Genomic DNA, 19,837 nt, shown 5'->3' on the forward strand with positions numbered 1-19,837 from the left:
GGGTCGGGAAGATCCCCTGCAGAAGAAAGTGAAAACCTACTCCAGTAGTCTTGCCTGGAAAATCCCATGGACAGAGGAGCCTGGTGGGCTACGGTCCTTGGGGTCGCAAAGAGTTGGATATGACCGAAAATGCACACAGTCTTAATGGATGAGCCATATTTTATTTAACTAGTCTCCGATTCATGTTTTACCCTTACAGCCATTCCTGCAGCTAGTAACTTTGTACATGTGTCATTTCCTCAAAGTAGTGTTTCTGGAGATTGAAGTCCTAGAAGTGAGATTGCTAGACCGAATAAGTTTGTGTATTTATAAATGTGACAGATATTGCCAAATTTCCCCTCATGGACTTGTACCTGTTCACATTCCCACTCTGTGTGTGTGTTTCCCCCACACGCTTGCCTACAAGGGTATTAGCAAACTTAAGGATTGTTGCCAGTCTCATAGGTAAGAAATGATATTTCAGCATAGTTTTAGTTTGCATTTTTCTTAAGAAATCAGGTTAAGTGTCTTTTTTGTATATTTTAAGACCCATTTATATTTCCTTTTCTATGAACTGTCTCTGCCCAGAATCCTGTTGATTCTTTGTCATTTTCATTATTACATTTATTCTTTATAAGGGAAATTAGTCCATCCACTGTAATTATATGCAAAGCAATACCTAGTCCCCCTTGACTTTGCTGAACTGTTATAAATAGCTGCTTAATGCAGGGAATTGATCTTCATCTGTTGATTCTTAAATTGTTTTCTGCACATTTTATCTCAGCTCTACTCTCTATAGTTCTTACAGCTAGTATTTAAAAAACTTATCTGGAGAAAATTATTTAAAAACAGTTTGTGTATTTAGTTGGTATTCAATAAAAAGGATATTCATCTCATAGGACTTAAATTCAGAAAGAAAATTTCCTCCTAAGCTATTAATACCTTATTACACATTGAATTTTCTAAATTTATCTCAATTTCTGCCTTCTAGGCCATTAAGTGCATTTCAAATGTGACAGAAATTTTTCTGGAATACTGTCTCTAAGTTCTATTTATTTATGCTTAGACTAATACCTTTTTTTAAATCTAATATTTTTGATTAACAGAATTCAGAATATTGGAGAACAAGGTCATATATCTTTGTTGGGGCATAGTCTGGGAGCTTACATTTCAACTCTGGATAAGGAGAAGCTGAGAAAACTTACGACTAGGATACTTTCAGACACTACCTTATGGCTCTGCAGAATTTTCAGGTAATAAGTTTTTAGTTTCCGGTAAAGGCATTTATGAGTTGGGTATAGACTGTGAGAAGTCTCTTTTCTGGAGCTGTGCTACCTAGATTCAGATCTGCCTCTTCCCTTTCCTTTCGGAAGAGTTACTTAACCACTGCATGCCTCAGTTTCCCTATCTGTGCAACAGAGATAGCCTTAATATCCATTTGATGACATTGCTGTGAGGATTAAATGAACCAATGAATTAATACGTGTCAAGAGCTGAGAACATGAGCCTGTACTGTTGAATAATGTCCACAGTTTCTTATTTGTTACCATATATAGTAGAACTCTATGTAACCTTGCTCTGTATTTTCTAAGTCTCCTGTAAATGTGTTATCATACTTCCATGATTTAAAAAAAATAAAAATAAGGAAAGAGAAGATTCCTAGTTGGCACATGTTGATAGAAGATGTAGCAGTGACATGGAGGCAAGTTTGAGGGAGTTTTTTCTCTTTTTTTGCCATGCTGTGTGGCATGCTGGATCTTAGTTCCTCAAGCAGGGATTGAACCCATGCCCCCAGTCTTAACTACTGGACCACCAGGGAGGTCCCTGGATTTGAGTATTTTTATTTAAAGTATTACCTGTGTTTTAGTAGAAAGGAAATGCTGTCATAAGGAAGATGAGTATGTGTTGGGAAATTGAAATTTGCTTTATACAGTGGTAAATATTGTCATTATTAAGGAATTCTAGCAGAGTAAGGAGTCAGTAGAAGCTACAAGACCAGTGGTATTTTGTGTTTATTTATGCTGTTACTTTTATGGAAAAGGAATGTTTACCTAACATTGGAACGTTTAATAACTTGGGAGACTCATTTCAGATGGTGGAAAGGTGCTTGGCCTGGCGAGAGTATGAGTTTGCCTGTGTGGCAAAGGAGAAATTTTCTTCTAATAAAAATCCAACACCTGTAATTGCAGTTCTCTCTCTTTCTCTTTAGAGATGGAGAAGAAGAAAAGTTTCCAAGCAGATAATAGTGAAAGCAAAACTTAGCCTGACTAGCATTATTGACAGTTTTACTTACTTTGGACGTTTTAGGGCTGATACTACTAAAAACCATGCCTACATTATCCAGTGCTGATTTTCTGGTGAAGTAAGCCAATCCGTGATCTTCAGCCTTTTTATATCTGAGGCATTCCTATTTCCTACTGGTTTTATTAGTTCCTATCTTCCAGGAGCTCAGTGTGGATGAAGGGTCATTGCCTTTGTTCTTTATAACCTCCAGCTGCCCTGAGTTTTCAGCCATCTGAGACGAGGGTGATTCCTATCTCCTTTGACTGATCTGGGTGACAGTTTCTAGGTTGAGAAAAGATTTACTTCCATGGTTATAAGACTGGGACTTATAAAATCAGAGGTAAGAACATACTGACGTGTGAGTGTCTCTTAACAGGTATGAAAATGGCTGTGCTTATTTCCACGAAGAAGAAAGAGAAGGACTCGCAAAGATCTGTAGGCTTGCCATCCATTCCCGTTATGAAGACTTCGTAGTGGATGGGTTCAACGTGTTATATAACAGGAAGCCTGTGCTCTATCTAAGTGCTGCTGCTAGGCCTGGCCTGGGCCAGTACCTCTGTAATCAGGTAATGTGGCATAAGGGCGAGCGTTTAAAGAAACGGTGCTTTATTCTGTCCTAGAAGTTTTTCAAGTGTGTTGACCTATTTCTTTAGCCGCTTTTTTTTCAAGTGAAAAGAAAGATGATTTTCTTACGTGCATCTTTTGTCATTTTTATATGTAAATGTGTATTAATAAGTTTAGAGAGATGTATGTGTCTTTTTTAGTTGCCCAAAGGCAACCACAGTCAACATTTTACTTTATTTCTTTTCAGACTTTGATCAGTCAGAGGGCATGTATGTTTTTACATGGCTATACATGGCTTTTTTCACTTACTGTTGTTAACAGGCGCATATCATGTTTTATCAGTTCTTCATAGTAAAGTATATTTTTAATGCCTTCATGATATTCCTTTAAGTGAGTGTATAGTATTTAAATTTTTTTTTTCTTTTTGGGAAGTTAGAGTGTTTGTATTCTTTGGCTTTTTATGACCATTTTTGGGAAATTCTCTTTGTATAGTGCTGTTATGAACATCTTTATGCATAAAGCTTTTTCTATACTTTGGGTTATATTCCTCAGATGGATTTTCAGAGCCAGTCTAGAATTATTAGATCAAAGAGCATTATCCTTTTTTGGAGTTTTCTGAAAGCTTGATTAGGGTGCTACCTTGAGTCAAGAACTTGTTAAGCCTCTTGGCCAAGAACATTTTAAAGCAAAACGCATAGAATTGGAGGGATTGTCTTCTGTAAGATGGAGAAGTCCCCAGGAGATACATAGGGGAATCTCAGGAGTTGAGTTGATTCTGAACCTTGGTCACTGGTGGTAAGAAATTCTGTCCTCTTCTTCTCTGGAGGAGGGCATGGCAACCCACTCCAGTATTCTTGCCTGGAGAATCCCATCGACAGAGGAGCCTGATGGGGTATAGTCCACAGGGTTGAAAAAGAGTTAGACACGACTTGGTGACTAATCAGCAACACCAAATATTAACCTAAGTAGACTAAATCAGGTCGGCAATACAGAGTGTTTTTACCCGTTTTCACATCAAAAAAAAAGAAATCATGCCTTCTTAAGAATATACAAAACGAGGAATTTTATAATACCTCTGTAGAAACATGAAACATTACTTATTGAGTACTTGCTGTGAGCCAGGCTCTTAGGGGCTCAGAGCTATCTTGGGACAGCAATCGAGTCTTCAAAAAAATGTGTGAGGAAAAGTGGGAAAGGCAGGTGGCAGCCGTTCATGTTTTAAAAGTATGTACATGGTAATGTGCATATTTTTTTATACCTGGGAAAATATATATATATACGTATATTATATTTTTGCCTAGAAAATATCTGAAAAGTTCTATACTAACCTATTAGCAGGGGTAATGTTAGTCACTCAGTCATGTCCAACTCTGTGACTCTATGGACTGCTGTGACTCTGTGTACTGTAGCCTGCCAGGCTCCTCTGTCCATGGGATTCTCCAGGCAAGGATACTGGAGTGGATTGCCATTCCCTTCTCCAGGGGATCATCCCAAACCCGAGATCGAACCTGGGTCTCCTGCATTGCAGGTGGATTCTTTCCTGTCTGAGCCATCAGGGAAGCCCAACAGTGACAGGTTGTGGCTTAACTGGGGGGTCTGAGGGGTGGGGGGGATGGGACGGCATTTTCACTTTTAATTTCTGTAATTATTTATTGTGTGTTTTACTTGGGTTTCACGTTCATAATTTAAAGCAAAGATTCTTTACAGGAAAAAAATGTGAATAAAATGCTCATTAAATTTTTGGTGTATAAAGGCTTACAAGTCTTAGTTATATAGAGCAATATGCTCAAATGTTAAAAAATTCCTAAAACATAATCTCCTTAAGGATTTGGAAGCTAAAAATGAAGAATATAAAATTTATTTGATAATTACTGTCTTTATAACACTGACTTCATTTATCTTGAGATATGTACATCTGTTGGTCCATATTTATTGTTTTTTAGGAGTGGGTGGGCCCATAAACATGTTTTGTTCTTTGAATACCTTTAGGCGGTGTTATTTACCACTAATCCTTGGAGGGAAGATCCTAAATTACCCCCCAAAATGCTAAAGGCTCAGCTTGTTTCTCCATTTGGAAAAGTTTTTTGTTTTTTTGGCATATTCTAAAATACAGCAAAGATTAGGTACTCATTTAGAAGATGAGTTGATAGTTACTCATTCAACTGACTCATTTAGAAAATTTTAAATTGTCTGTATCCTCTTAGAAGACAGCTCCTGGAAATTTACCACCCTACCCTCCTCCACCACATGATGTTTTTGGCTTGACTCTCTAGATATACTTTAACATCTATATATTTATAATATTAAGTGTTCCTAAGGGAGGGATTATTTTAAAAGAATAATCGTGACTTAGAACCACAGTCTTTTGGGGACATAAGGGGATGGAGACAGAGATTCTTCTTATGAAGTTGCATGTTTCTTCCCACAGCTTGGCTTGCCCTTTCCCTGCTTGTGTCGAGTGCCCTGTAACACTGTGTTTGGATCCCAGCATCAGATGGTAAGCTCTGATGGTAAAGTTTATAAAATAAGAAAGAATTGTGTTTTGAAACTGTATCTTCCTTTCAATTGTGGCTCTGTTCGCTGGGCTCCAGATAATTATTAGCTTATTCATGGATTGCTTAGATCTTCCCATTGCCCAGTACATGCTTCCAGGTTTGAATGTCCACACAGGTTGACTGGCAGAAAGGTGAGCAGCACCTGGCTCTTAAAGAGTCTTATAATCACTGTATCACCTGCTTTAAGTAGAAACATGAGTTCAACTAACCATCAGAAATTCCTTCTAAACCATTCTTTCAAATGGTTGTCACTGTTACCTGGATTTATGAATGGGCAGATTTTGAAAGTAAGGTTGTTTACCATAATCCTTGGTATTGGATTCTGCTTATTTTCAGACATACAAGTGGTAAGGCTATCCATACTGAAGTCAGAAGCAGAAGGGTTGGGTTTTAGGATTCTGCATTTCTTTTTCAAGGTAGTTAGGTTTTCTGGTTTAGATGCATCACTGAATAACATTCAGTTCAGTTCAGTCACTCAGTCTTAGTTGTGTCCTATGCTTTGTGACCCCACGGACTGCAGCACGCCAGGCTTCCCTGTCCATCACCAACTCCCGGAGCCTGCTCAAACTCATGTTCATTGAGTCGGTGATGCCATCCAACCACCTCATCCTCTGTCGTCCCCTTCTCCCACCTTCAATCTTTCCCAGCATCAGGGTCTTTTCCAATGAGTCAGTTCTTTGCATCAGGTGGCCAAAGTATTGGAGTCTCAGCTTCAGCATCAGCCCTTCCAATGAATATTCAGGACTGATTTCCTTTAGGATGGATTGGTTTGATCTCCTTGCAGTCCAAGGGACTCTCAAGAGTCTTCTCTAGGGGACTTCCCTGGTGGTCCAGTGGCTAAGACTCATGTTTCCAATGCAGGTGGCCTGGGTTCAATCCCTGGTCAGGGAACTAGATCCCTATGCTGCAGCTAAAAAAAAATACCGTGTGCTGCAACCAAGACTGCAGGAAAGAAAATAAACAGTTGTAGGCGGGGAAGCAGGGGAAGAGTTGCAAAAAAAAAAAGGCTTTTCCAACAACACAGTTCAAAAGCATCAATTCTTCGGAGCTCAGCTTTCTTCATGGTCCAACTCTCACATCCATACATGACTACTGGAAAAACCATAGGTTTGACTAGACGGACCTTTGTTGGCATAACATTAGAGATACATTTTCGGCTGTTTTTGTGGTGGCAAGGGGGCCAGTTTAAGAGAATTTTTAAAATCGTAAATGTTTTAAAGTAGAGAAATGTTGGTTTTGTGTATGTAGTTTCTAACTTTAATCTCATTTAACTGAGTTTTCTAGTTAATCTTCAAGTAAAATGATTTTGTTTTCTCATCTATAATTAGAGGGATAAAAAGGAAAATTGTCTAGAAAAGAACTGATAAATTGTGAGAGTACCTGCTTCATTCAGAAGTTGCCGTTTTTCCTTGTTCAGCTTTTATGCTGGTTGCCTCACGTTTCTATCGTTTGTCTTTCAATCCCAGGATGTTGCCTTCTTGGAGAAACTGATTAAAGATGACATAGAACGAGGAAAACTGCCCTTGCTTCTGGTTGCAAATGCTGGTAGGTGTCATGAACCTGAATCTTCCATTTTAGACATACAAGATAGAGGATTAGGAAAAAAAAAGAAGATTGGTACTTAGCCTTAGACAGATCCAGTCTTAAGAATGTGAGGTAGATGGTATCAGTACCATGGTGAGAATTATAATAGTAAAATGTTGGTTTGTTCTGGGAGTTCTTGTTTGTATGTATATACTTTTTCATTTAGGATGTAAGTGCTTTTCTAGTCCATCATGTGCTTCCTTTCTAAATTGAATTTTTAAATGTCACACTTAAATCTCCACATTTGAGATAGCAAGTCAACTACCGCTTTCTGCTGTGCTCACCAAATTGTATTCAGCATTGTACTTGAAGTTCTGGACAGTGCAGTAAGGCAAGAAAAATAATTATATGGTGTACACGACATGACAAAAATAGTTACATGACAGATTAGAGAGGAGAAATAAACTGTCTTTATTTATAGATGGCATGATTGTAAGATAGAAAGTCCTAAGGAAACCATGAAGAACAGCCATTGGAACTAATAAGCAAATCTATCAAGGTTGCAATGAACAATTGAAATTGAATTTTAAAGGCCATTCATAGTAGCATCAAAAAACCCTTCAGGGATAAATGTAACAAAATAATGCAAGATATATACACACTGAAAACTACAAAATGTTGCTGAGAGAAATTGAAGAAGACCCAAATAAATAGAACAGTGTGCCATAAACATGGGTTGAATGACTTGGTATTATTAAGTCAGATCTCTCCCAAATTAATCTATATATTCAACTCAATCCATATCAAAACCTTAGCAGACTTCCAATTTCTTATAGAAATGGATCAATTCTGTTCAGTCGCTCAGTCGTGTCCAACTCTTTGCAACCCCGTGAACTGCAGTACGCCAGGCTTCCCTGTCCATCACCAACTCCTGGAGCTTACTCAAACTCATGTCCATTGAGTTAGTGATGCCATCTCATCCTCTGTTGTCTCCTTCTCCTTCCACCTTCAATCTTTCCCAGCATCAGAGTCTTTTCAAATGAGTCAGTTCTTCACATCAGGTGGCCAAAGTATTGGAGTTTCAGCTTCAGCATCAGTCCTTCCAATGAATATTCAGGACTGATTTCCTTTAGGATGGACCAGTTGGATCTCCTTGCTGATAGAAATGGATAAGCTGATTCTAAAATTTATATGGACATAAAATGGTCTAAGATGATGAAAATCATTGAGAAAAAGAACAGCACTGGAAGACCTACCTTGTCTGACTTGTAGAGTTACTATACAGGTGCAGATGAGACAGACTCACCCATAGAAATATGGTCACTTAGGTGTTTTTTTTTACAAAGATGCCAAAGGTAATTGAAAAGGAAAAGGATAGTCTTTTTCCATCAGTGGTTTTGGAACAATTGGATATCAATATAGGAAAACTTGAACCTCAATCTTTACCACACTCTACATGCAGATGTTAATTGTAAATAGTTCATAAGCCTGAACATAAAAGCCAAAGCAGTAAAATTTCTAGAAGAACATATAGAAGATCTTTATGACCTTGACTGAGGACAGATTTCTAGGGACACAAAAGGCAGAACCATAATTGGGCTTTATCAAAAATTAAAAGCTTTGCTGCCCAGGGAACTATATTCAATATCTTGTAATAACCTTAATGGAAGAATCTGAAAAAGAATGACTTTGCTGTCAGGTGGCTGAGTGGCAAAGAATGCCAAGCAGGAGACAGGTTTGATCCCTGGGTCAGGAAGATCCCCTGGAGAAGGAAATGGCAACCCACTCCAGTATTCTTGCCTGGAAAATCCCATGGACAGAGGAACCTGGCGGGCTTCAGTCCATAGGGTCACAAAAGAGTCGGACATGACTTAGTGCCTGAACAATACCTGAAACTAACACAACACTGTAAATCAACTATAATTTAATTAAGGGGAAAAAAAAAGCTTTTGCTATCCAAAAAAACATGTTTAAAAAAATGGAAAGGCAAGTAACAGACTAGGAGAAAATAGTGGCAAAACATTTTCCTGACAAAGGACTCTATCCAAAATATACAAGTTTTTATAATTCAGTATTACAGATATAAATAATACCGTGTTTAGAGTGAACAAGAGATTTGAGTAGACATTTCACCAAAGAAATATATGAATGTATAAGCACCGAAAAAATGCTTAACATCATTAGTCATTAGAGAAATGCAAAGTAAAACCACAATGAGCTACTACTATATATCTGTGAGAATGGAGAATATAAAAAATACAGTGCCAAACACTAGTGAGAATGCAGAATAGCTGAAACTCTTAGGCTGCTGAAGAGATGCAATGTTCTTACCTGAAAACAGCCCAGATTCCCCTCCCTCAGTGAATGAATAAATTGTAGGATAAACAAATCATGGGTTACTAAGCAGTAAATGAAAACAACTACTGATACACATATCAACATGGATGAATTTCAGAAGCATGCTAATTAAGTGCCAAAATCCAGACATAAAAGAAGTTACATAGTGTATGAGCCATTTATATGAAATTCTAAGAAGATAAAACGACAGCAAAGAAAACAGATCACAGTTGTCTGGGGCCAGTGAGGAGTGGAGAGAAGAGTGAAACTTCAGGGGGAGATGAGGGAACTTTGGGGTGATGCTGGTTACACGCCATATACATTTGTCAAAATTCATTGAGTCGACTGAAGCAACTCAGCACACCACACGCACATAAATGAGTGGATTTTATTGTACATAAAGTATACTTCAATCAGTAAAGTCGGTTATTTAAAAACAATAATAAACAGAAAAAGCATCCATCCACCTTGTTGCCACCAGAAAAACTGTCTCTTCTGCCTGATTTAGTGTATATATATTTAAATAGAAACAGAACCAATGTACTATCGATCACTTAACAAATGGGAGGGGCTTCAGTTTACATGCGGTTGAGTGACTTAGCAGGGTGACCACATTGCGTTCCCCAGACCCCGCATCCCAGTGGTCAGCCAGCTGACGTTGCCACAAGATGAAGAGAATGTGAATCTGGCCTCCAGTTGCTTAAACACAGCATTGTGCCTTATGTTTTGATGGCTCATGTGACCCAACCCATGCCTTGGCCTTTGATTTTGTTCTGGCTAAACTAAATGTGTCATTTAAGGTTTTTTTTTAATTTGAGATGGGTTTGGGTTTGGAGGTGGAGTTCTCAGGCTTTTCCTTGGCACAGCCCCTGCAAGAGAAGCGCTTGTCTTAGTTGTGTTCCTTGAATCAGTTGGTGAAGATCTGAAATCTTACTAGGTGGCTTCTGCTAACTGGAAATTTAGGACAATTGGGAGCATGCTGACTCTTCATTTTACTCATGTTCTGTGAAGAGGGTCTTCCCAGCAAAGCCTGCCATGTAAATGTCACCAAAGGGGTGGGTCAACATGTGTAATGTGTTTAAGCTGACTTCAGAGTGCTTTCTAAATTTAAACAAAGAACACCTCATATTGGGTTAAAGAAATTATATTATTTTTTATAGAAAGGGAAAGAAAGTGAAAGTTGCTCAGTCGTGTCCAATTCTTTGCGACCCCATGGACTGTAACCTGCCAGGCTCCTCTGTCCATGAAATTCTCTAGGCAAGAATACTAGAGTGGGTTGCCATTCCCTTCTCCAGAGGATCTTCCCAACCCAGGGATCAAACCGAGGTCTCCCTCTATTTTTTATAGAGGACACATCTAAATAAAAATAACCCAGAAAGTGACAAAAAGTAAGGGGTATCTCGGGCAAGTGCTTTCCAGGTGGCGTATCGGTAAAGAATCTGCCAGTCAATGCAGGAGACACAAGAGACGAGCGTTCAGTCCCTGAGTTGGGAAGATGCCCTGGAGTAGGAAATGGCAACCCACTCCAGTATTCTTGCCTGGAGAAGTCCATGAACAGAGAGAGGAGCCTGGCGCGCTGTAGTCCTGTGGGTCACAGAGAATCAGACACGACTGAGCGTGCACACACATCTTGGGCAAGTGCTGACAGAACAAAAGTACTATAGCAGGGTTGCTGTGAGATGAAATAGTCTCCATAGTGATAATTCATGGCATCTACTCAGAGGTAATACATATAAATGCTTACGAATATAACTGAAACGTATAAAGGAAAAGTTGATAGAATACTGGTACAAATTGACAAACCCACAGTCTTGGTGGGAAACTTGAATATATTCTGAAACAACAGATCAAGTACATAGAAAATTAGTGTACATAGATATATAGAGAGAGGATTTAAATTGACAGCAAGCTTGATTTTTTATTTTTCAAAACTTGAATAAAATCCTTGAATAATCAGCTTGCAGTGGTTGATTTTAAGCCAGTTTACAAGGAAAATCTCAACAAAACAGATATATTACTTCTCTCAAAGGGAGATAATGTATATAGAAGCTTTTATCATGCTGTAAAGACTCAGGAAATATTTGTGTCCTTTCTTGGATGTTTTATCCCAGGAACTGCAGCAGTGGGGCACACAGATAAGATTGGGCGTTTGAAGGAGCTCTGTGAGCAATACGGCATATGGCTCCACGTGGAGGGGTAAGTGGAGGGGTGTGGGTCCTCGGTGGGCCTGCAGAGTGCCTGGGAAGAGCTCACTCTGTCGTCACATTTATCTCTAAGGACTCTTTGGTGAAGTGAAAGTGAAGATGCAAGTCACTCAATCATGTTCGACTCTTTGCGATCCCATGGTCTATACAGCCCATGAAATTCTCCAGGCCAGAATACTCTAGTGGGTAGCTGTTCCCTTCTTCAGGGGATCTTCCCAACCCAGGGATGGAACCCAGGTCTCCCACCTTGCAGGCAGAGTGGGAGCTGCTGAGCCACAGGGGAGCCCAAAGACTCTTTGGGTTTCAGATAATAAAGAGGTCTTATTGGCTCCCGTAACTCAGACCAGTGTTAGGATCAGCAGTAACACCACGTCAGCCAAGTCACTTGGCTGACCTTCCTCCATGGTGGCTCCGTCTGGAGCTAGATAGCCTTTCCTGTTCTGGTGCAGAGTAGCTGCAGCAACTCCAGCCGCCTTTCCAGCTTTGCGTCCAGAGGGTCAGAAATCCTTCCAGGAGTTTCATGCTGAGCCAGTTGCTGTGGCCAGGGAAATGTAATTCTCTGATAGTTTAGGTGATTTCGAGGCTGAGGTCTCACAGAGGAGGTGGGGAGTGGATTCCCAGAAGGCTGCTGGAGTGCTGCAAAGACAAAAGGCGGGGAGGAGGTGGGGCAGCCCTGGGGGTCCATTTCCAGCACGTCATATGTACACGGTGCTTTGCTTAATATTGTCGCTCTGGGAAGCGTGATGACTTGGATATAATACCTACCAAGATAGAAAGTAAGACACTTATTACACTAGATAAGTAGAAGCCATCCCCTGAAACATTTTAATTAAAATGCATTTTCCAGGTTTTCCTGAAATTTGTATAATATATGTACCACATTTTATGTTGCTATTGCAAATGCTACCAACACAGCTGAAAGACATGTAAATGTCAGCGTGGAACAGCACAGCCCTGTTTTGTTTTTCTTTTGAGGGGGAGGGGGGTAAGTACATACTTAGTGAATAAGCAGCAGTAAATAATTAGTTCTCAGGTCTGTGTTTTTCCTTCCAGTGTGAATCTGGCAACCTTGGCTCTAGGTTATGTCTCCTCTTCAGTGCTGGTATGTTGTTGATTTACTAGATACTGTGTTTTTAAGAAGGAATTTAAAATCACTTAACCCCGGATGGCTTTTATGCATGGAAGAGGGTGCTGGGTTGACTGGATCCTGGTAGTCTAACAGGAAGTTGTTCTCTCTGTGGTAGGCTGCAACCAAATGTGACAGCATGACGCTGACTCCGGGCCCGTGGCTGGGTCTGCCAGCTGTTCCGGCCGTGACCCTCTATAAGCATGACGATCCTGCCTTGGTAAGCTTCCTCTCACTGGGAGGGAGTAGGGAGTGGTGAGTAGTCATTGAGTCTGGGGGCAAAATACAGAAAAAGGAAAAAGTACATCTCTTCCTTAATGCTACATCTGTGATTTTTCATTAAAAAAATTTTTTTTACATAAGGGAAACTATGCCATATATTTTTTTTCTATTTATTCTCCCCATACTTCCCCATGTGTATGAAAAACTTTTATCACTGTATAATATTCCATCATTTAAGTACCACAGTCATCCTCCATTTGTGAACTTTTAGGCTGTTTTCAAATTTTTGTTACTGAAATAATGAGCATCACTCGTGTTTCAAATTACTTGTTAGACTGGATTCCCACAGTGGAATTAAGATTATTTTAAGGCTCTTGATCTTCCACATTGTCTAAAACGTTACAAAATGATGTAGTTCTTAAAAGCGTAGTGATGGTTCTTATTAGTGAACCAGTTAGTGATAGGCAACTGTGAAATAAGTTTTCAGTGATTCTTAAACAGTTAAGCCTTGCTCATGTGTTTCTGGCCAAGTATTTGGGGATGCTCAGAGCAGCCTTGGAAGGGGCTGCCTCTTGAGTGGCTAAGAGCTCCAGCTCTGAGATGAGCCTGTCTGGATTCTCATCCCGGCTTTGCCACATGTTAGCCACGGACCCTTGGAAAAATCAAGGTCTCTGAGCCAAGTTGCCTAGAATACTTTGCTCATGGAGTTGCTTGATGATCAAATGAATAATGCAAGCCAAGTGCCTGCATAGCATCTGACACAAACTAAGTGCATAGTAAATGGAAAGTGGTTAGTTCTGCTATGCGATTTCATTGGCTTTAAGTAATAAACCTATATTGACTTTTTTAGACTTTAGTTTCCGGTCTTACATCAAATAAGCCAGCAGACAAGCTCCGTGCCCTGCCACTGTGGTTGTCTTTACAGTACTTGGGACTTGATGGGATTGTGGAGAGGATCAAGCATGCCTGTCAGCTGGTGAGTGGAAACCTGAAGTTCGCACAAGTCACAGATGCTCCATGGCAGAAACAGACAGAAAAATCCTTCACTGAGTTACCCCGCCTTCAATACCTCATTGTCTGGATTTCCCTTCTCATAAGCAAGCAGACTAATTGTCCTGCATATATAGGTTTCTTGTTCAAAGTTCTGGGAGAGACTGCTGGGGCTGTCCCAGCATTTGTGTCCAAATGAAATCAGATTAAAATGAATGCCGGTGTCAGCATGGGGGAGAAAAGAAGTCACGGTGACAGCCAAGGACTGGAGGAGGATGTGGAGGCTGGGATAAGCATTCCACTTGACCGACCGACTCTTGAGGGTAAAAGAGTATGATGGCTGGGGGGAGTAAGGCTGGCATGGATATTTTTAACACCTGCTGGCTTGGGCTCCCAAATTGCAAAGCTTTAGGGACAGTTCTAATTCTCTGTTAGAGGTGTTCTAATTGTGAAAGCTATATAATTATGTTGCAGTTCAGAAAACAAAAAATGCCTTATGTACGCAGTTTTTGAGAGCTGAGTTCTACCTAAGTCTACAGCATGATGTCACCTTTCTGTCCCTCTGATTTCCCACCTGTAAAATAGAGGTGATGATGTGATGAAAGATTGTCATGAGGACTTAGTGAGTTCGTACAGGTAAAGCTCCCACAGTAGGGCCTAATCATATGGTAAGGTATGCAGATAGTTTTAAAAATAAATCTTTGTTTTCCCTGGTTGAGGAGCTAAGATCCTGCATGCTGCATGGGTGCAGCCAAAAACAGGAAAAAATAAATCTTTGTTTTAAATATATTATTGGAATTCGTACATGTTTGTGTCATTTTTATATTTAAGAAAAATTAGTATTTTCATATTACTGTAATAGGGGTCCTGTTATAATAGGATATTTTAACATGAGTTTCTAATGAAATATAAACATTCTAAATTAAGTAGTTTCATTTTTACATTAAGTAATATTAAGATTCATGCTCATTATGTTTACAGAAGCACATTTTTAAAAATATTTTCTTATGGGGCTCTTGGCTGTCATCTTGAGGTTTGGTTCTTCGGAAGGAGAAGCCTTCATTGCCATGGTAACTTAGTTTGGGGAAGGTTGGGGCACTCCAGGGAGAGGTGTTCAGCTCCCTTTGGTTTACAGAGTACAAGAGAATAATGATGACATTAGCCACCAGACACTTGAGGTCCCTGCACTTTGGCATCTACCTGCCAGCAGACACCACAGTGCATCGCAAACCCTCCTGAGGCCTGGCCTCCGCTGCTGACTCACGCAGCTAAATGCACGTGTGAAAAGTCCACAGAGGTTCAGCAGGTGTGGTCTCCCATGTCCCGTCCTGCCTTGTAGTCCACACCAGGCCTCACATTCCCTGAGCAAAAATCAGTGTCCTCCTCCTCTTTTTCTTCCTTTTTCTCCTCTTTGTCTTCATGGGAAGCAGTTCCAGAGCGTTTACAGTCGGTGCCAAGCACTATGTGGCCCCAGGGGGCACCGTGGATGCAGGCTCTCATTTGGTCTCTGCAGCTCCCCCAAAATATAAGGTCCAGTGATAGCATATTAAGAATTAGTTTCCAGGACTTCCCTGGTGGTCTGGTGGTTAAGATTCTGCGCTTCCACTGCAGGGGCCTCAGTTTCGATCCCTGGTCAGGGAACTAAGATCCTGCATGTCACTCAGCATGGCCAAAACAAAAAATTACTACAGTAATATTGACTATATTCCCCATGACTTATTTTTTAATAATTGCAAGTTTGTACTTTTTACCTTTTGAGTCCCTTCACCGACCTCCCCCAGCCGCCACCTGTAGCAGAGACCAGTCTTCTGTCAGCTTTGTTTCGTTTTAGATTTCACATGTGAGATCATATGGTATTTGTCTTTGTTTGAATTATTTCACTTGGAGTAATGCCCTTAAGGCCCACCCGTGTGTGCATGCTAAGACGCTCAGTTGTGTCCGACTCTTTGTGACCCTATGGACTGTAGCCCTTCAGGCTCCTCTGTCCATGGGATTCTCCAGGCAAGAATGTGGCAGTGGGTTGCCATGCCCTCCTCCAGGGGATCTTCCCGACTCAGGGATTGAACGCTTGTCTTTATGTCTCCTGCGTTAGCAGGTGGGTCCTTTATCACTAGCACAGCTGGGAAGCCCTGAGGTCCACCCATGTTGTTGCAGATGACAAGCTTTTGTTCTTTTTTTACGGTTGATTATTTCCTGTTGTGTGCGTGTGTGTGTATTATTATATGCCCTAACGTCTTAACTCATTCATCCTTTGATGGACGCTTAGGTTGTTTACGTATCTTGGCTATTGTAAATAATGCTGAAGTGAATATACCTTGTCAAATTAGTATTTTCCTGTTCTTCAGTGCAGATAGCCCACGTGGAATTGCTGGATCATATGGTGGTTCTACTTCTCATTTTTTGTGGAAGCTCCATATGTTTTCCACGGTGGCTGCACCAATTTACATTCCAACCAAGGGTGCACAGGGTTCCTTTTCCTCCACGTTCTTGTGAACACTTGTTTCTTGTCGTTTTGATGACAGCTGTTCTCCCAGGTGTGCAGCGACATCACGCTGTGGTTTTGATTTGCATTTCCCTGATGATTAGTGATGTTGAGCATCTTTACTTTCCATGTGCCTGTTGTCTGGAAAAATGTCTATTCAGATCTTCTGTCCATTTTTTAATTGGGATAGTTTGGGTTTTTGCCATTGAGTTGTATGAGTTCTTCATATACTTTGGATTTTAATGCCTTATTAAATAAATGATTTGCAAATATTTTCTCCAGTTCCATAGGTTGCCTTTTCATTTGTTGATGACTTCCTTTGCTGTGCAGAAGCTTTTTAGTCTGATGTAGTCTGCTTGCTTAATTTTGTTTTTGTTGCCTTGCACTCAGTATTTTTTGAATGAATGAATGACCTCTATGTTGCTAACATGACAAATTCACATATATCTAATTAGAAAAAGCTTTTCTGGAATCACTAAATGCAATTGTAACTGGCATATTGGGGAATATTTGCAGATGTTGAAATGCAAAAATTGGTATCCACATTTAGAAATCGTCAAGTCGCAGATGGCTTTATCTGCCCAAGATCCTTGTTTGCAGACTTGCAAAGACCCTTAGGAAAACTACTTCTTAATATGAAATTACAAGAAACTGTTTTTTTGTCATTTGCAGAGTCAACGATTGCAAGAAAGTTTGAAGAAAGTGAACCACATCAAAATCTTGGTACAGTATATAATTTGGTCTGTCTCTTAAAGTCAGTAACTTTTACCTTCAGTGACTTAGCATGATTTTCTCCAGATTTGGTGTGTGTTCATGGAATTGCGGCAGCTCCAGTTAACCACCGTTCTTTGGGAAAGTCATACATGTCCCGATGACCTAATTCTGCAGTTAGCAGAAAGCTTAGAAATTTGCCCCATACACTGAACACCTACAGTGCTTTTCAAATAATCCATTCACAGTTTTTATTCTATTAAAATTTAAAATTGCACAAAGATGTAATAAGCACCATTGATTTCACCTGTCCAGAAATTTTTAGAACACCCATCTTCCTCAAGTGGAAAATTGTTTTGTCTCTCAGAGTGCTTTGGGCCACTCTTTGTGAAGCCCTCTGATCCCAGAGAGCATTTGCATGAAGGGGCGTTTCTTTGACAATTCTTCAGGATATAGTTAACTTTAAAATTAACATTTGAGTTTATTTGGGGTTCAAGTGAGTGCAGTCTGTGTCCACTTTAGTACATGGTTCGGTTTAAGTGCTGATCAGGGGCTGCTCCCCTCACCGCCTTCTGAGTAGGAGCTGGGAGCTACTCACTTGACCTGAGGTGACTCCTCTCCTAGCTTGGAAGGGGATAAAGGCCCCACCGGAGAAGCAGAGGATCAATGTAAGTCAGGAGACTTGGGTTCCAATTTCAGCTGTGCCACAGGGGCCCTGTGACACTGACTCATTCTGTTAACCTCTCAAGCCTGTGAGCTCAGCTGTCGGTGAAGGTATGTTGGTTGGACACTCTTGATTGCAAATAGAGAGACTAAATTATGGACTGGAATGAGCACGCTGGTGGGTTACAGGCAGTGCTGGGCCTGTGTATTTCCTGTCGCTCCTTTGCTGAGCCCTCTTGGGCTCCTCCTCATTCCTCTCCTTCCTCATTCTCCTGCAAACCAGGAGGAGCTGATGTTGCTCACTAATTGCCAACTGGTTTGGACTTCTTTGTAAGGCCACATACAGCCTAGGCATAACCCTGTTCCTTCCCTCCTTCCAATGGCTGCTTTACTCAATAGAGGGGACAGTCACTGGCAAACACCATGAGGCACTGTGGCCTGTCAGTAATCCATCAACGTCGTCATCATCACCTTCCTGTCAGTAGCCCACCATCATCATCGTCACCATCACCACTGCAGCTGCTGTTTGTGACATGCTTACTGTGTAGCACGCGTGATACTAAGTCCCCCTTCCATGCCTGTTTCATTTAACCGTCACAGATCTCCTTTGTACATGCTGTTCCCCATACCTGGAAACACTGTTCCCCTTAATTCTTCTCATTACCAATTTCTTATCCTTCAGATCTTAGTTCCCAAATATCACTTCTTCAGAGAGGCTCACCCCACCCCACCAGAGTAACACCCACCACTATCCATCACTCTCTGTGCTCTGGGTTTTCTCCTTCATCATTATTACTGCCTGAAATTGTGGGCTGTGTTTGTTCCTTGTCTGTTTTTGTCTGGAGAAGCCTTGCAAGGCAAAACTTTTGTCTGTTCATGACTATATCCTACGCCCAGTGTGGTACCTGGCATACAATAGGTGTTCAAGTGTGGATGAATACACAGACTCTGTGAGTTGGACACAGTGGTTATTCCTTTTCTTTAACTGGGGAGGAAGCTAAAGCACAGACAGGATAAGGAAGTGGTAAAGCAGCGTAGAGCTGGGGTGCACTCTCAAAGCCTGTGTCCTCCGCCAGCGGACCCTCTGTCTCAGGGTAGTTAGAGGAGAATGGATTCGTCTGCCCCGGTGGCTTGTTAGGAGGGGCGTATCAGCTAATGTGTGGGAAGGCAGAATGGAGGCGTCAGGCACCATAAGGTGGAAGTGATTATTGTCTTCTGCTCCTTGCTACAGCCTTTGTCTGCTGCTTTCATAGGTGTTGACTTGTGAACCCTCACAGTAAGCCTCTGGGGTCGAGCGGCAGCATCTGTTTCTGTGGCTCAGATGAGCTGTGTGTCCAGAGTCCCAGAACTAGTATGTGGCAAAGCCAAGACTTGACCCCAGGGTGTCTCAGAAAAGCTTCTCTGCTGCATAGCCACTCCCTTCTCCCAGCGCCCATGACCTTCTTCCTTCCCATCTGGAGGGCCCTTCAGGAGCCTCTCCCATTGCAGAAACAAGGACCCACTTCCCCAGCTCAGCACCTCCAGCGCCAGGGCCAGGGGTGGCACTCGCGACCCGCTTTCACAGGGTGCCAGTTCAGTCTCCTCGGCAGCTGCGTTCTGATAAGGCTGCTGTTTTACTGGCCTCTTATCAAACACTTGGAGTGGATTCTAAAGTCGGCCTGTGAGGGGAAACTCGAACACTGTTACCATTGCACCTGAGAATTCCAGAATGCCTCCGTGGGACTGAGCGTGGTTTCATGTTTATATCCTTATTGTTCTGCCACTTTGACCGTGATACATCCAAGTGAGGGTTTTTTTTTTTTCAGTCCTGTTTGGGACTTGTGCTGATTTAACATGAGGATTCTTCTTCTTTTTTTTTTAATCCTGTACAGTTAATTTTTTCAGATATGTCCTCCCTTCAGGAACACCAGTAAGCTGCATACTGAACCTTCACTCCACCCCCCATCAGTCTCTTGGATGCCTGCATCTCTCTCTCTCTCTGCCTTCCAGTGCCTCCCTTCAGATCCTTCTTTGAGTTCAGTCATTTATTCTTGAGCAGCATCTCATCTGCTGTTTAACCCATTCACTGAGCTTTTTACTTCCAGTGACCTCTTTCATTCTGCAATATTCTCTTCAGTTCTTTTTCAAGTTATTCTGTTTTATAATCACCTTTTAAAGCAAGGATTCTGGTCCTTTGTCTCTCTGTTTAAACACCGTG

General features: G+C 41.1%; 1 protein-coding gene across 2 annotated transcripts in view; it reads left to right on the top strand.

Moving 5' to 3' along the window:
• The window catches only part of PDXDC1 (pyridoxal dependent decarboxylase domain containing 1), a 54,948-nt gene that overhangs the window by 22,462 nt on the left and 12,649 nt on the right, over window positions 1-19,837 (top strand). For both annotated transcript variants that reach the window (XR_011462630.1, XM_070362625.1), the window contains exons 5-13: window positions 1,086-1,232; window positions 2,639-2,828; window positions 5,255-5,323; window positions 6,848-6,926; window positions 11,354-11,438; window positions 12,500-12,548; window positions 12,691-12,792; window positions 13,645-13,770; window positions 16,939-16,989. Coding sequence is in view for 1 of the 2 variants with exons in the window: in XM_070362625.1 (XP_070218726.1) it covers window positions 1,086-1,232; window positions 2,639-2,828; window positions 5,255-5,323; window positions 6,848-6,926; window positions 11,354-11,438; window positions 12,500-12,548; window positions 12,691-12,792; window positions 13,645-13,770; window positions 16,939-16,989 (898 nt within the window). In the remaining variant the exon portion in view is untranslated. The remainder of the gene's footprint in view (window positions 1-1,085; window positions 1,233-2,638; window positions 2,829-5,254; window positions 5,324-6,847; window positions 6,927-11,353; window positions 11,439-12,499; window positions 12,549-12,690; window positions 12,793-13,644; window positions 13,771-16,938; window positions 16,990-19,837) is intronic.

This window comes from Bos mutus, chromosome 25 (assembly GCF_027580195.1).
Source record: "Bos mutus isolate GX-2022 chromosome 25, NWIPB_WYAK_1.1, whole genome shotgun sequence".
Taxonomy (NCBI): Eukaryota; Metazoa; Chordata; class Mammalia; order Artiodactyla; family Bovidae; genus Bos; species Bos mutus.